Below are 17,119 nucleotides of genomic sequence, written 5' to 3'. Positions count from 1 at the left end.
AAGGAAGGGGGCATGGGAATGCCCAATTTGTAGCAGGTCAGTCAGAAATGCAGGCAGTCCAGGACTTGCAACTGGCATTCAAAGTGTAGGCAGTCTTGCAGGACTGAGCCCTTAACCTAAGAGGTCTCTGCTACTGAGTAGTTAAGTGTCAGAAACAAATAGAATCTTTAGACACCCAGTTGGTGTCTGTCTGAGGTGTTGGTGAATTGGTTATTGGTGTGGGGAAATAACCCAAAAAGTTAATTTGAAAGTGTTATGAGTAAGAAACAGCACAGTACCATGGAAAAGGTGAAATCTGAAAAGAAAATTTACCCCCATTGGCAGGCATCACGGCATTTTTTGAGCTACTGCCCGGCACTGCGGAGCCCTAACAGAACATTATTAAAGCCAGTTCAGTGTTCATCTGTCCGTAAGGCTTCTCAATGCTTTAATTCACCCAGGAATATAATTAAAGAGGGTGATTCCTTAAATTACCAAAGCTCTATTCAAACTTTTATTCAAACAAGGTTTCCTACTAGTCTACTGTGAGAAGCATTCTTTGTATCATTTCTTAAAGTTTCCTCAAGACTCGTGGGGTTGGGAACAGAGTGACATCTAGTATTCCCGGTCCCATCTTCCTGACAGGATCCCAGTGATCAGGTGACACAGGTCATCAGACCAGCATGGCTTACTTCAACCTGAACATCCAGTTAGCATTCCTACCTTCTCACATGTTTGGGGAACTAGCCATGCATGTGCCAACTTAGTTATTAATACTCTACAGGGTATTACACTGGGGCTCTAAAGACATCGGTAACAATAATATTAGGAATAATAATTTAACACTTACTAAGTAACAGGCACAATGTTAACTTATTTTCCATCTCTGGCCCAAAGTATACATATTTTTCAGATGAGGGGTCTGGATTATATAATCTCTGAGGTTCCTTCAAAATCTAGAGAAAATTTCAATTTAAAAAGCCTGAAAATGTCAACGTAAAAGGATTTCCTTTTCTCTTATATGAGTGATTTAATTTCCCCACATAGATCTTCTGCCTTTATTCTGAATAACAAACTATAACAAAATGTTCCCAATGATATGATTCTATCAACAACGGGATGATTTCAAAAGTAATACCATCTCCCGCTTTCAATTCTTTGAGCAAAATGCTCGCATGTCATTATTTATTTATTTTCATTATTTTTTTAGAGACGAGGTCTTGCCATGTTGTTCAGGCTAGACTTGGACTCCAGCCTCAAGCAATCCTACTGCTTCAGCCTTCCAAGTAGCTGGAACCACAGGCACACACCACTATGACCACTTTATTTTATACTGTTCTTGTAATTCTGGTATCAGTGATTCTTATAACAATATGCTCTCAATTGATTTTAAGTATGTTGAGACCTTAATGCTAACTTTTCAGAAACCATACTAAACATTTGATCTTGAAATCTTCCATCGTTTTCCATCCTCTGCTTATGCCTCAGTTGTTCCATTCGCATGATATGGGCACTTAATTTAGCCAACTCACTGACCCACTTCATCTACTGCTCCCAACTCTATGGCTGGATCTAAGCACAGTTTCTACATCCAATATTAGCTGGTCATTGTTTCACAGGACAGATTTCCACAGCTGACAACTCTATTCCATAACTGGAATGAACACTTCAATCTGCATTTTTATATCAGTATCCTTTCTGATTAAAAACTAGAGTGTCAAATAACTTGACAGATATTTCACAGAAAGATGTTCCGTTTTTAAAGTTTGAATTTTTGCAAAAAGTTTTATCATTTTAGGCCTATGAACTTGATTATTTGCACCAAGATTCCTTTCCAGTATGTGGTAAAAATAAAAAAAAAAAGTTTTTCAGAAATGTATTGAAAATTAATAAGCAGCACAGACCATTAGTTCTTAATTGGTTTTTATTTTTAATTTTCCAGTGCTTTCTTCTTTCATTAAAATGAAAAAAGTCCTAATATCCTAAGTTTATCTATTACCACAGAAGAAATTATTCAAGGTGAAAAGCACATTTTAAAATATTAATATGCATAAATATGTACTATTTCAAAGCTAAATAAACCAACATGGCAGGTTTTTTTAAAAAGAAACTAGGGAAAAAAGGAAGAAAGAAAACTAATATTGAACTGGTGGTATTAAAGTGAGAAACAAAGGTTTAAAATCACAAATTAAAAAAAAAATGTCTAACCAGAATCTACAGCATGTCTTACATTTCCCATAGTAGCTGGTCACAGTTTTTCTTGCTTCCAGTAAAGATTTTAGAAAACATGTGCTTTAGACTGCAATAATTCATTTACTGTCATCCAAGATTTTAGTATAAATCAAGCATATTGACATATAGTAGTGGAGTCTGGTTTGGGCTGAATTTTAACATGAGCTTTTTAGAAGGTAGAGAAAGAGATGGGCCAGGATCTATAAAGCAGGGATATTAGGCAATTGCCAAACTCTAAGCTAACTTTTACACTTACTGAATGTTTGTCCCCACCAAAACTCAAGTTGAAACTTAATCCCAAATATGGCAGTCCTGAAAGGTGGGGCCTTTAAGAGGTGCTTGGGTCTTGAGGGTTCTCCCTTCACGAATGGATCAATCCATTCATGGGTTAATGTATTAATGGGTTATCACAGAAGTGGCATTAGTGGCTTTACATGAGCATGCTCAACCCCCTTGCCATGTGATGCCCTGCACCGCCTCAGGACTCTGCAGAGTCCCCACTAACAAGAAGGCCCTCACAAAAGGAGTCCCTCAACCTTGGACTCAATCTCTATAAGAAATAATTTTTTTATTTATAAATCACCCAGATTTAGTTATTCTAAGTAACAAGAAACAGACTAAGACACTTACCTATATGTTAACAATGTTCAAGTGTAATCACTGTTGCCTTCAATAGCACATGTATTACATAAATCTGTGATTCATTTCAGTGTTACTACTGTTAACAACACCTATCAATTCTTCCGCTGTGGTCATCATGGCTGCTACTTAAGGTTCCAGTCTTTCTACATATGCAAATATTTTCTAAGGATACATGGCTATATTTTAACTTACATCCAGTATGACTTATTTGATTTACTGCCAACAATTCTGCCCTCAAATTGTACAGGAAAAAAGAAACACATAATGTCTTTGCATATTGAAATCCCTCTGCCTAAGCTTCCATTAACAGTGGAGAATAAGATGATCGTCCTATGCGTAGCAATTTGTTCTGCATTTAAAAGATGTCTCGTTACCTCACATGCATGATTTGGCTGAAACTGAACTCTCTTTCAAATTTCCTCATTTCCATGGAGTTTGAAGCTGCCATTCTTAGCAATCAAACCCTATATACATTGCTTCAATCTGGCTTATGGTGACTGAACAGAGAGATTTCTCATAGATGGACTAGTATATGCATATTAGTTGCAGTTCATATACATCATTCTCGTTCCCATTTACAGCTTAAAAAAACTAATCTATATGAGTTTTTAAAAAGATGTTGGGCCAGGCATGGTGGCTCACACCTCTAATCCCAGCACTTTGGGAGGCCGAGATGGGTGGATCATGAGGTCAAGAGATCGAGACCATTCTGGCTAACACGGTGAAACCCCATCTCTACTAAAAATACAAAAAATTAGCCAGGAGTGGTGGTGGGTGCCTGTAGTCCCAGCTGCTCGGGAGGCTGAGGCAGGAGAATGGCGTGAACCCGAGAGGTGGAGCTTGCAGTGAGCCGAGATCGGCGCCACTGCACTCCAGCCTGGGTGACAGAGCGAGACTCCATCTCAAAAAAAAAAAAAAAAAAAAAAAAAAGATGTTTAGGGCAGTGAAATTATTCTCAATGATACTATATCAATGATACTATAGTGATTGACAAATGTCACCCTAATGTAAACTCTGGAGTTTGGATGATACTGCTGTGTTAATATAGGTTTATCAGTTGTAACACATGTATAACCCTGGTGTCAGATGTTAATAGTGGGGGAGGCTGTGCCCATGGGAAGCGGGTATATAGGAACTCTCTGTATTTTCTACTTAATTTTGCTGTGAACCTAAGATGCTTCTAAAAAATAAAGTTTATCTAAAAGGAAAAATGCTCTCAAATATTTATCATTTTAATATGCTTGAGACAATGTTATGTTGTGATAACACAAAACAAAAAGATCCAATATAATTAGATATCATTATCATTCCTCTTGAATAGAAAATAAAAACTTTTGAAGAGATGAGCAGCATATTAAACAGATGTAAATAATTAAGGTAACTGATGTTTCAAGATAGGGAAAAGACAATTTTAAGTATCAACATTCCTTTTCAAAAGAGTCACTATGTCTTTAAAGTAATGTGTCAAAGGGAAATAACTTTGTCTAGTTCACATGTCAAATAAAAATTATACCTAACATGTAATTTTAATATTCTGTTCAATAGATTTTAAAATATGTATACTTGCATTCAAAGTTTTAATGACATTCCCTAGAGAAATTAGAGAGGAAAAAAAAAAACCCTTTCTTTGGTTCATATATTATCAATTATTCTAAATACATTCTTTGCTTTCACATCTACATGAAAGCAACTGCCTAAACTCTGCCTTAAAACTGTTGAGGTGTTAAGATGTTGAAAGGATCTTTTAGAATTAGATTGATGCTTCATTGGGTAATAAAGTTGTTTTGCTATTAAAAATATATTCTAAAAGAAAGATACAGTAAAATGGAATTCTGCAGGCCACAACAAATGAGCTAAGTTATATCTAACCTTAAATTTATGACTATAACTTCAATGGTGAATTCTGTGCGTAAATGATTTAAAACACAGGTAAAGGTCTGTACCTTCAGGACTAACAGGCTTTTATCCAGAGACTATATTTATCGAACTGACATACTACTCTGCATCTGAAAGAAGGTGATTTCTTTCTGTTTACTACTATTCCTATGTGAATTCGGAGAAGCATATGACAAGCCATGAACTTACCATGTCCTCTACAGAGTCACATTTCTGGTCTGTTTTTCAAATTAATCTAAAACATGATTTACAATGATTTCCTCTCTCAAATTTAGACAAGGACCAGCCTGGAAGAGGAAACTATCAACATTAGGAAGGTAAAATTTTAGACCTCTGATGGGAAAGAAACCAATGTGATTTTATTCTATTATAACCACAGAGATTTTTAACTTTGTTTCTCCACCAGGACAGTCAATAAAATAAGCTAAGTCCTTAAATGCTTATATTATAGAATTCTCGCTGTCTGTCATTCTCAGGGGCAACTTTAATCTCATTGTCTTTTGGTATAGTTAGACCATAACCCTTGAAAATAGTGAAAGAATGGCTGAGAAATATGGAAGACACCAATATCATCTTGCAGAAATTCTACAGACACATCCATTTTGCTTCAATCTCGTTTATATGGAAAAATACCTTTAAGTTTTCATACTATTATACTGCAAATGACCTTAATTTCTCGGTAAATTTATTTATGCATTTATTTGTCTTGCTTCAATAATTTTCCTTTAATGTGCTCTCAATGCTTATTATAAAAGCAAGGTTCTCATCTATTTAAATTTCCAAAAGATGGAATCAAAAATTAGATTCTAGGGAGGGATGTTATAGCATTGATCCCAGGTTTAATGGACAAATTTTTTTTTACCCACCAGCAAATATCTGGTCATTAGAAAATAAGTTAACAATTTCAGAAATGTACAACATAAAAAGCCAGCCCTAAAACGACCTTAGAAAGTACATGTTCAAGCTCTTGTTTTTCAGTCAAGAAGTATAAGGCTCAGAGGGGGATAAATGAAGGCTTGAAAGTCACAAGCTAGTTAGGGAAAGAGCTAAGTTCTCTTAACTCAATGTTAACACACTTTGCTCTCAAGAGCAGTACATTTAGACAATCATTTAGAGGTTACAGAGTAGAAACTTCAAATCCTATGCATCTTATATATGTTTACATTCACTGAGTGGTGTTTATTTTGGCAGCCTGATATTACATAGTAAATACCAAGTGAGTGTGTTGGGTCTATGTGTAAGAGCCTCAGAGCAATTCTGAAGCTTTAACACTATCTAAAGCCATCTAATTCCATCTACACTCTTCATCATGCATGGCCAGGACAGCACTGAGGAAAAGAAAATTATTTTACAAACTGTTAAGTTTGCCAAAACTAATCAGACAGAAATTAGTAAATTCAGGTGGGTCTTGGTCTTTAGACTAATACTCCATTTAGTCATGTATATTTTTTATTCATTCAATCAATATTTACTGAACATCTATGTGCTAAGCATGGTTCTAGAGATAGTGCAAACAACAGTGAGCAAAACAGGTCAAGTTCCCGCCTTCACGGAACTTCCAATCAAGCAGTTTAAGCAAAAACTAAATAGATAAACAAATGAAAAAAATAATGTCAGAGCCGTAGAAGTGTTACTGAAGAAATTAGACTAGAAGATAATAATGGGAAAGATTCTATTTTCAGAAAGGGGGCCCCTTTGAAGAGGTGACATGAACTATAACCTCTATGGTGAGAAAAAGGCAGCCGCATGAGAGGCAGAAGGATGAGCATCCCAAGCAAAAGGAAAGGCAAACTGAAAGCCTCTAGTGGAAAGAAGTTTGGGGTTTGGCTGCACCACAGTATACAAGGAGCAACAAGGTGGTGAAGACACAGGCTATATAAGGGATTTGAAATCTTTTCTGGTAAATTATGTAAAGATGAACCATCTTTTAGGAAATGAGTCTGAATGCCTCCATATAATTTTATCATTTTATTATATCCAGGCAGAGCAAACCTCTGCATTAGGAAAGCCATAGTGATTCTAAATCATGTGTAATTTACTTATTCAAAATGCATATAGAAAATAAGGCTCAAGTAAGGGTTTAAATACGACTTTGCTTACAAGAAAAAAAAATAGTTACCGCATTTTGACCACCTGGAATTCAGAGCTGTATGCTGTTTAAAGCTGAAGGGTCTCCAAATTCACTATCATCTGGTTTACCTCATCCAGCAGGTAAAGTCTACTAAGGTTGAACTCACTCATTACTACTGAATTAGTCAAATGACAAAGTGTTCTTTAAATTATGTGATGCATATTTTTGTACCAGTGTAATCTATTTACATAGCATGGGTGTCATATTTGTCATATATAGAAAACAGCATACAAAAACAATCAATAATTTCCTAGCTTAGGCAGCACTGTAAGAGAAAATATCTATATGTATAAATAAATATAAAGGCCCTGGGCCACCTGAGATTGAAGGATATGAATCAAGCATCTGAATTCTAGCTTTGCAACCAGCAACCTGTATGTCCAAGCCTGGGCAAGATTCTAACCCTCTCTGAATCTCATCTCTCTCAAAAGTACAGGTTAGTATACATTCCTAGCTTGAAGAGACAATGAAGCAAGAATTTCTAAGTGTCTAGCACATAGAATAAACTCAATAAATTTTAGTCTTTTCCCTCATATATTTTTCTAATAAAAGTAGTATCATTTACAATATGAGAACTACAATCATGCTTTGTATTTGTCTCTTTTATTCAAAATCTTATGGTTTTGTTCACACAAGGAAAAAAGGTAAGACAAAGAAACCATTTTTAAAGCTCTTCACACATCAAATACTGAACTAAGACCTTGTGTTTTTAATTGTTTTGCTGCCTGGAACCATCCTATTCTGACTGTCTAACTTCTCTACAGTTTTCGGTGTGTTTCCTTCATCTCAGACACACAAACATGCCCAAACACAGTAAATCACAGTTAATTGCATGTCTTAAATTAAAAGACAAAAAAAATCACACAGTTAATTGGGGGAACTTGTCAGTTGGTGAATGAATCTTGCTTACTACACTCTGTGCACAGGATACATGCCAACTGCATGTTCCAAGCTGGACGATTCAGTCCATGCCTCTGAGGAGAAGTGCATGGGCACGATCCTTCTGCACAGCAGTCTGGTCATAAGAATCAAATGCTTTAAAACACTCAACACTGCAATTGCTGTATCAATAGCTATCTCTACAAGGATGTTCAGTACAGGACTGAGCATAATAGTGAAAAATTAGAAAGAGCTAAAATGCTCATTAATAAGGGACTGAATAGAGACTAGGTTTGGCCATTAACGGAAAAAATCTAAGCTGTTACAAATGATTTTGTCAATCTTAATAACATAAGAAAATGTTCATGACATATTATTTGAAAAATGCTTACAAAATAGTATATTTCTATTTTTGAGGCTATGTGATATGCAAGTGAAGCAAGAAATAAGAGAAAGGAACAGGAGAAAGCTACTGGGAAAATAAACGAGAAAAATGTATCATTTGTCATCTCTGAGTTGTTTATACTTTGTAAATTTTCTAATTTTCTAAAAAAATCATCTAAATTTTAAAAAATTATATTTCAATTTGTTTTTGAACCTGATATTTCAAAATGTCAGTTTAAAAGTAAAGATCCATAAGAATCTTTTAAGATAAACTTACCTACTACAATGAAAACATCAGCATAAAATTTAAAAAGAATCGCTAGTAAGCACAAACATACAATCCTATTGTATCCTTGGTTATACAGACAAAATTTATAAAAATGCTTTTTATAAATATACAACAAGTGCATGTTCATACAATTAATGCTCAATAATGTATTTCAACATATATCTTACAGTATATTAACACACCATAAGAAAATCATTATAAATCCTTTTTCATTTCCTGACACTGACCAACTACAAAATATTTTCACAGTAAAGCCAATAATCTTGAATTTGAGAAACTGCAAACCTTCTCTCCTCCACCCACTACTCTCCCATTACTTTCTACCCTATTATAAAAAGATTTTATACCCAGCCACCTAGTGTAATTCTAATGTTAAAATCTGGCAATAAATGATACACACAAACTAATGTGCACAGAATTTCATCATTTTTATCAAAGTAGGAAATGACAAAGTTTTATAACCTATATCACTACTCAACTAGTCATACTAACTTTTGTTTTATTTCATTTTTCGAATTAAAGAATTTATAAAACCCAACAAAGTAGATTCATTCCAAAGGTATTCAACAGTCTACTAACCTTGAAATAAGAAATAAACATTTCCTGCCTTCTTTTATTTAATGGGGGGTGGAGAGGGAAAAGATAATCATATTTCAGCAAAAGCCCATCTCAACCTCAGGCATCTTTATGTCCCAAGGGTAATATTTTCATTCCATTCTTAATGGAACAAATTTCTAATCAGAATATGTATTCAAAAATAATTGAGGCAATGCAATGTCAACATGTTATGCTGCCATCATGCATCCTGTGGTGCTCAGAATCAACTCAACACAATCTCTAGTGTGACAGACAGCCTGGGCAATGCAGAAACGTCAGACTTGATCAAGAGAAGGGGAGCTAGCAAGGAGCATGCAATGGTTTTGCTTCCCTTTGGATGCTCAAACATGGTGTTTGGAGGAAAGCTTCTATGCTGGAAGAAGACAATCTCAAGACTTCTAAGGAAGGAATGACTTATAATGCTCACTCCAGAACCTCAACTTTTAAATAGTAATAAGTATCTATTTTTGCACTGATATTGAAAATACTTGAAACAACAGTCAATTCTGGGAAGGTTAACACTATATCTAGATTTCTAGTTATTAAAGCCTCAGGGCAATGTACATTATTGTATATATCCTGCAACCCTCTGAAAAGGTCCACAGATTTAAATTTAGGTTTCTCCAAGTTTGGCAAAATATTAGTAATTGTTGAAGCTGGGTGATGAGTAATTGAAGTTCATTATATTTTTTTTTACTTTTGAGTATATTTGACATTTTCATAATAAAAGTTTCAAAAAATAGATTTTCACTGAAGCATATATTTTATGTTCAAAATTTTACCGACTTTTCCTTTGGAAATATATATTAACAAGATCTGATTTATGTTTATTATTAAAGACTCTAACAAGCAGTCTGAATTTTATAAAACTCCACAAAGCATTATATTTTATGCTATCATTTAAAAAAAAGAAAAAAACCCTTTATTCCAGAAAAAAAAATTACCATGATCTATGATGACAGAAGAAGTGCACCTAAACAAATGCAGTGCCACCATCTGCCTGGCATTCTCACAGTGTGACAAAATAGACTGGTAATTAACTGCTTTCCTACCGAAATCTGCCAGCTTTAACTCCCCCGTGTCACTGATCAGAAGGTTCTGTGGTTTCAGGTCTCTGTGCAAAATATAACGCTGGTGGATGTAAGACAGCCCTCGCAGCAACTGAAATAAAAACAACTGAAAAATAAGGAGACAAAGGTTAAAATCAGAACACAGATAAATGCCAGTTTCTACAGACAGTCTGCTAAATACTTGTATTAATATTTAGTGAAAATGGGTAACCATCACCAAATTTTCTACCAAATTATTTCAACAGAATGTGAGATTTTAGTATGTAAATTCCTAATTCATTTAGAAGTAAATCTAGGAATTTCTAACAACCTATTATATCAACCCCAGAGTGATACTTCCTCAGCCAGAGAGATCTGTACTCCAATTAGTGTTCTTTAAGCAAAATGTAAATAATCGATTTTTTTATAACTGATTTAGTCTTCAGGACTAAAACGAAGTTTGAAAGGAGAGGAAATCTATCCATAATATTACAGAGATTAAAAAAAGAACTGTTTACCAAGTTTATATCAATATGTACATATTTAATTCCATAGAAACAACATGAACATGGTACCCATAAATTTATCCATTAACATGCTTTAACGAATGGAAAGATAAGATGATTTGAAATAATTAAAACAAAAACAATCATATTGTCTAATTAATACTGCATTATAATTATACTGCTTTTGCACATATGGTCACAGAGATTAGGCTGCTGCTTAAAGACAGACATGTACCACCTTCACTAATTTCAGAGCAAACCTATCCTAAAGGGAAAGGAAACACAGAAAACAGGGAAGTCAAGAACTCGAGAGTAATACTTTTGCAAGAAATAATTTCAGAAGTGATTAATAACCTTTTCTGTGCAGTTTCATATTGGATCATACCAAATGTTTCTATTTTGATAACAAAAAAGTGTGATTCACTAGGCTTCCCAATATTCTTCTTATGAAAAAGAGAATATTTTTAAACAATTTACTTGCCAAAATAATCCTAATTGACATTTTTTAAATCAATCTCCTAAAACAAAAACAAAGGTTCTTACTTTTAAGTGCCACCAATATTCTAGTCTATATAACCAGTTAGTAACCAAAGGCAGTTTCAGGGCAATTTTAATGAGTTGTAAAAGACGAATGATAGAAAGATTCTGAAATACTGGAATCGAAAAGATTGGCAACTTCCTGAGGGCCATGGAAGGTGGCATTTCTGGAACGTTCTGACTAAGCAGGGGCTTTGAAAGCCAAGTGAATTTCATTACAGGGGATAACTTGAAATAACAGTAAAGTTAATTAATCTCGAAATCTTTGTATGTGGCAATATGTACGGGGCAGTAAAGGCTTGAGATGATTATTTCCAGAGTCTAAGCAGCAGAAAGTAGAAGTCTGATCTGTGCTGGTCAAGATTAAAAGACTAACTCAAGAATCTCGGGATGCAAACATCTCTCTGGATTTGTCCTCTCAACCCTTCTTGTACAACAAACAGAAAGATTTGAGTTCACACCATCACTAGCAGCTGCCAGCCTCATTCTTCACTTCCAATACTCCCTGCATCCTGAAGCCTAAAGCTTACAACTTCTAAGAAAATTCATACTCCTTTAGTTTAGAAGAGGGAAAAATAAAGCCACTTTGTGTTATCAAAGCCTTTTAAAAAACCAAAATAAAAACACGAAAGCAAACCACATAACAAACTTAATTTTAAAAATAAGTTGATTTTGAAAGGAAACAGTTTGCCATTCTGCAAAATGCTACCTGATCTTTGGAATCTAGCAGAGTCTTATCAGAATGTAACTGTTTAACCATGGCAATGCATTTTAATTTAATGAATACATAACACTACGTGCCAACTGCTATTCTATGCAGTTTATAGAATATTATTTCATTTGACGTTCTAACAATTTTAATGAAGTAGGTACTACTATTAACCTCCATATTAGTAATGAGGAAACTGAGTGCGGTTTCTCAAGATCATACAGCAATTAGTGGCAGAGCCAGGACTCAAACCCAGAGAGTCTGATTCCAAATTCTATGCTCTTAACCATCTCACCATCTCACTCATCATCTTGGCCAGAAATCAACATCAGTAGACAAAGTATTGCTAGAGAACTGCTTCCTCCAATGAACAGAATAAAAATTTGGGCATCTAATAACATGGCCTCCAAGGCCACTGAGCTGAGAACTGATTCCAACGGAGGGGCTCAGGCATTATTTTTGGGGGGATGCGGGCTCAGGCATTGTTACTCTATATTCCCCGGCTCCAAGAAACCTTGCCCACCTCAACACTCATCATGCTGTTCTCCAACCCTGTACTTTTTGGAGTGCAGTGGCGCGACCTCAGCTCACTGCAACCTCCGCCTCCCGAGTTCATGCCATTCTCCTAGCTCAGCCTCCTGAGTAGCAGGGACTACAGGCTCCCGTCACCATGCCCAGCTAATTTTTTGTATTATTTTTAGTAGAGACGGGGTTTCACCATGTTAGCCAGGATGGTCTTGATCTCCTGACCTCATGATCTGCCCGCCTCAGCCTCCCAAAGTGCTGGGATTACAGGCGTGAGCTATTATCCTTGCCTCTCCTCGGCCAGAAAAGCCCTCTCTTCCCTTTGCCTGCTATTTTCCATGCATTCCTAGGTCTGTCCTCAGGAACTGCTTCTCCCTAGAGCCTTCCCTGACCACCCCTGCAAGCCCTTGTACCCCTTCAGGTCTGTGTGAGGTGCTCCTTCTCCGTGCTCCCAGGGCAGCCTCTGCATATGTCTATCACAGTATGATACTTATCTAAGCTGTCTGCTTTAACTATCTTTATATACTGGGGTAATAGGTGGCACTCCTACACCAGTAATGTGAGCACTGACCTGAATTTAGAGACATCTGGATGGCAGCAGATAAAAACAAATAACAGGCGCCTTGGAATGGAATTCTCGAGAAGCTAAGGGCAGACGTAGGTAAATCAAGCAGTTCCAAAGAACTATTTCTTAATACCTTTACTAATTAGTGAAAATATATAATCCTCATGCTAATGTAGAAGCTATTCAAATACGATGCCATATTAAAGGAGATTTAAAAAGCAGTACTAGAGAAAAAAATGCCACTATACACTCAAATTCTAAGTGTATACATGACAAATTAAGCCCCAAACATGACAAATACTATATCTCTACTAAAAAAAATACAAAAAATTAGCCAGGCATGGTGGTGTGTGCCTGTAGTCCTAGCTACTTGGGAGGCTGCGGTGGGAAGATCGCTTGAGCCCGAGAGGTGGAGATTGCAGTGAACGGAGATCGCACCACTGCATTCCAGTCTGAGCGACCCAGTGAGACTCTGCCTCAAAAACAAACAAATGAATAAACAAAACAAAACAAAAAACCCCCAACAAATTACTTAATCCTTTCCATCTACCATCCTGTATTTTTCCTTTTGTTTAAACAAATGAGAAAACTAAAGCTCTAAAGACATAAGAAACATAGTCATCCAACCATCACAAAGCTCTTGTGAATTTTCCACCACACCTCATTATCTTCAATAAGGTTGATGCTGAATAAATGCATGGATGAATAGTTATACACCCAATACAATCAAAGTGCTTGTATTATTAAGTGAATCAAAGTTTGTAAAAGCCTCAATTAGCATATAGTATAATGAGCACGATTCTTGAATTTCTGTTTTTGACATTCAAAATCTTAGAAATAGATAACATGAGAGAAGACAACTTCATGTGCTGAACTAGATGAATTAATATATTTGAAACTCTTTATCTTTCTACTATAGTAGCCATAAGATCTTCCTAAGAATATTTTGCCATTTCAAGATATTCTATTCCATCTTTATAAAAGGAGATTCATCCCAAATCCATCAGTAGGATCACTGAAGATTTATATTCCAGTTTGAATATGTTCATTTTCTGTAATAAAAATCCAATGAGAAAATGTCTTAAATAGTAATGAAATGATGAACAGGGACACTTTTGCCAGCAGCCAATCTATCTTTAGCCAGTTGTCTTGGCATCCCCAGCAGGAAGCAGCATATTCTCAGTGCCATGGCATATACTTCTTGGGAGTATCCCTCAACGCTTCCTCTATTCCCTTCTGAAACTCATCACAATTTAAGTAGGTAAAATAAATAAATAAATTAATTAATGGTATTTTATCACAACTTTTAAAGTAAGTTGATATAAAGCACACACTATTGGATTCAATGTTATGTTTATTGCTCAGAACTACTGACACTTGCAGTAAGAAAGAAGCATTATAACCAATCCCTCTCACCGAAGTCTAAATAGGTGAGGTCGGATGCTCTTTTTCTCAGCGTCTAGAGGTGTCACGCTCCGTGAATAGTCAGAAATACACAGATTATTTAATATATGCGGATCAATTTAATCTGAGATGAAGCGTGGTGAATATCTTGTAGATTTTTCAGGGCTTGTGTCAACTTCTTTTAAGGAATGTGCAGGGTCTCTCAGGGCTTACAGAAGATTAAGAAATCTACTAATAGGAGTCATTAGCAATGGGTCCTACCATTTAGAACACAGCAGTAATGTCTTACGAAGATAATTATGCTACTCTTTTGTCATGTTTGACACTCTATAACTCAGGTTTCTCATCTTAAATATGGTTGGTTGAGTGGTTGGTTGAGTCTTAGATATCTTTGTTAACCATTTCACATTGTTAAATTAGATCATTCCGTTATTTTATGAATAACAGAAATGGAAGGGATGTTATAAATTAAACAACTGGAGTTGAATCACTACCATTTATTGAGTGCTTACTACAATAGACATTTTGCTAAGTGTATTACATACATTCGATAATTTAACCCTCACAACACCTCTAACAGGTATATATTACTATCTCTATTTCACAGAAAAAGAAAGCCTCGGATAAGTGAATTGCCTCAGCAAAGTAACATAGCAAGAGAAAAACAAATACCACATCTTCTCACTTATACTTGGGAGGTAAATGATGAGAACACATGGGCACATAGAGGGGAACAACACACACTGTGGCCTACCAGAGGGTGGAGAGTGGGGGAAGGGAGAGGATCAGGAAAAATAACCAATGGATACAAGGCTTAATACCTGAGTGATGAAATAATCGGTAAAACCAACCCCCATGACATGCCATTACCTATGTAACAAACCTGCACATCCTGCACATGTATCCCTGAACTTAAAAGTTTTTTTTAAAAAGAGGAATTAAGTGAATTGGCCAAAGGAACACATAGTAAGTAAGACAGAGTGCTAATATTTGAACCCATTTTTGTCTTACTCTGACACTACAATTAAGAGGGCTGCTATCCAAAAAGGCAAGCATACTGTTTAATTAAAATAGCTATATACTATGTGAACCTAAAGCTACAAAATATGACACTCGTAGATAAATGAAAGTTATACATGAATAATAAATACTTCAAGTAGTATGTTCCATATTTAACAATGCATCATTTAAAAACCCATAGACTGCACAACCTTAAACTACCCATATATCCAACTTCCTAGAAGTTAAAAATAATTAGTTAAAATCCCAATTATATGCAGTCAATGTCAAAATATTTTGTAATATGCATCAGATAATGGTTTAACTGCAATACTAGGTCTTCAATTTTTAAAAGCCATAAAATGATTCATCATGATTCATTCCATTTAGTTGAGTTTCAAAACAGCTAATGCAAATATTAAATCCTAATTTGTAATGCAATGTACACCCAAATTGTTTTATTTTACAAAGCATCACTGCAATTCAAAGTACTGAATTTTTAAAGAATATTTAGAGGGTTACACAGAGATATAAAAAAAGACAGAAATAAAACCCTAGCTATTCAATATTACAGTACAATTTATGTGTCACTTTGGACATACTTGACAGTGTTAAGTGTGCTACTGTGATGGTATAAGACACAAGCATTCATGCTAAGGCATCAGTCCTTTCATGTGTATTTTTTTGCAATCTGTATATTTTACAGATCCAGTTCTTGGAAAATCTGAGTAGCAGGAGGAATTTGTCTTGCCACTGTTTTGCCCTGTTTTGAGTTCTTCCATTCTTCTTTCTGCTTTTTTAGTTACAATCCCTAAGGCTCTGACATAAGTAACATGCTTTGTCATTTCTAGATAATGTAACAATTTAATTTACATTCTTTAAGATCTTTGAACATTAATATGCTTTTCCTAAAGATGAGAACTTTCTGGAGAGAAATAACTCAACAAATGAGAATTTCAGGTTCATGGGCAAGCTGCTGGGGAAATAACTGCTTAGCTTACCAAGGAAGTTGGCCTTCCATTCCACACTCTCTTTCTACTTCAAGGCAATGGTGGATACCAAGCAAGGTGGTGTTTCCGGTATGGAGGTGCCCACAATGAGCAGGCAGTTTAAAGCCATGGGATCTAGAGCTGGGAGATTTATAATGAGTCAAGTGAGGCTAGTGTGACTGATCTTTGTTTTGTCAAGTTCTGTAAAAGAAGATCTAGTACAGTAAGTAGGTTTCCAAGTTATTGGGCTTTGTATATACCGTGAAGTATGTTGCAGGGGGGCTGGGTCTTCCTAATAAAGGTGGGCATCTGCCTAAAATTAGTATTAGAAATATTCCCTAGGTGAGCAGAAACTGTTAAAGACAAGCTGTTGGATTTAATAGCTATCTAACATAATTTTCCAAGAGAAAAACTGAAAGAACTGTTCTAAGAAATTCAAATAACATAATCTTATTCTGTCATTGTCAAGTTTCTGTCTGTCAGAATTATAGGGCTGACCTGACTGATAAGTGCTTTTCTGAACTATACAGAAATAGCACAAAATCCAAATTGGGAAATGGAGAGGCAGTAGTCCTTCCTACTCAACTTCATTTGGGAACTTATGCTACTCTCTCCCAACTACAGGGCCATTCTTTTTTATACACAATGAAAACGAATCAATATTGAGTTTAAATGGTTTTTCTGACTAAAGTAACATCTTAGACATAAATCAAAATGAATTATCTTAATATCAACTGAGAAGGCTAGTATAACTAAAAAGAGAGAGATGTGGATAGAAAAATTGACAAAGGTGATAGATCTTGAGCT

The 17,119-nt window shown here is 35.5% G+C and overlaps 1 protein-coding gene across 4 annotated transcripts in view; it reads right to left on the bottom strand.

The window, feature by feature from the left end:
- The window catches only part of CDK14 (cyclin dependent kinase 14), a 600,472-nt gene that overhangs the window by 273,306 nt on the left and 310,047 nt on the right, over positions 1 to 17,119 (bottom strand). For all 4 annotated transcript variants that reach the window (XM_030822052.1, XM_003252399.4, XM_004089552.3 and 1 more), the window contains one exon: positions 10,082 to 10,205. In XM_030822052.1, the coding sequence (XP_030677912.1) occupies positions 10,082 to 10,205 (124 nt within the window). The remainder of the gene's footprint in view (positions 1 to 10,081; positions 10,206 to 17,119) is intronic.

Source organism: Nomascus leucogenys, chromosome 11, assembly GCF_006542625.1.
Source record: "Nomascus leucogenys isolate Asia chromosome 11, Asia_NLE_v1, whole genome shotgun sequence".
Lineage (NCBI taxonomy): Eukaryota > Metazoa > Chordata > Mammalia > Primates > Hylobatidae > Nomascus > Nomascus leucogenys.
The sequence above is the reverse complement of the archived record's forward strand: the minus strand, read 5'-3'. Positions and strand labels throughout refer to the sequence as shown.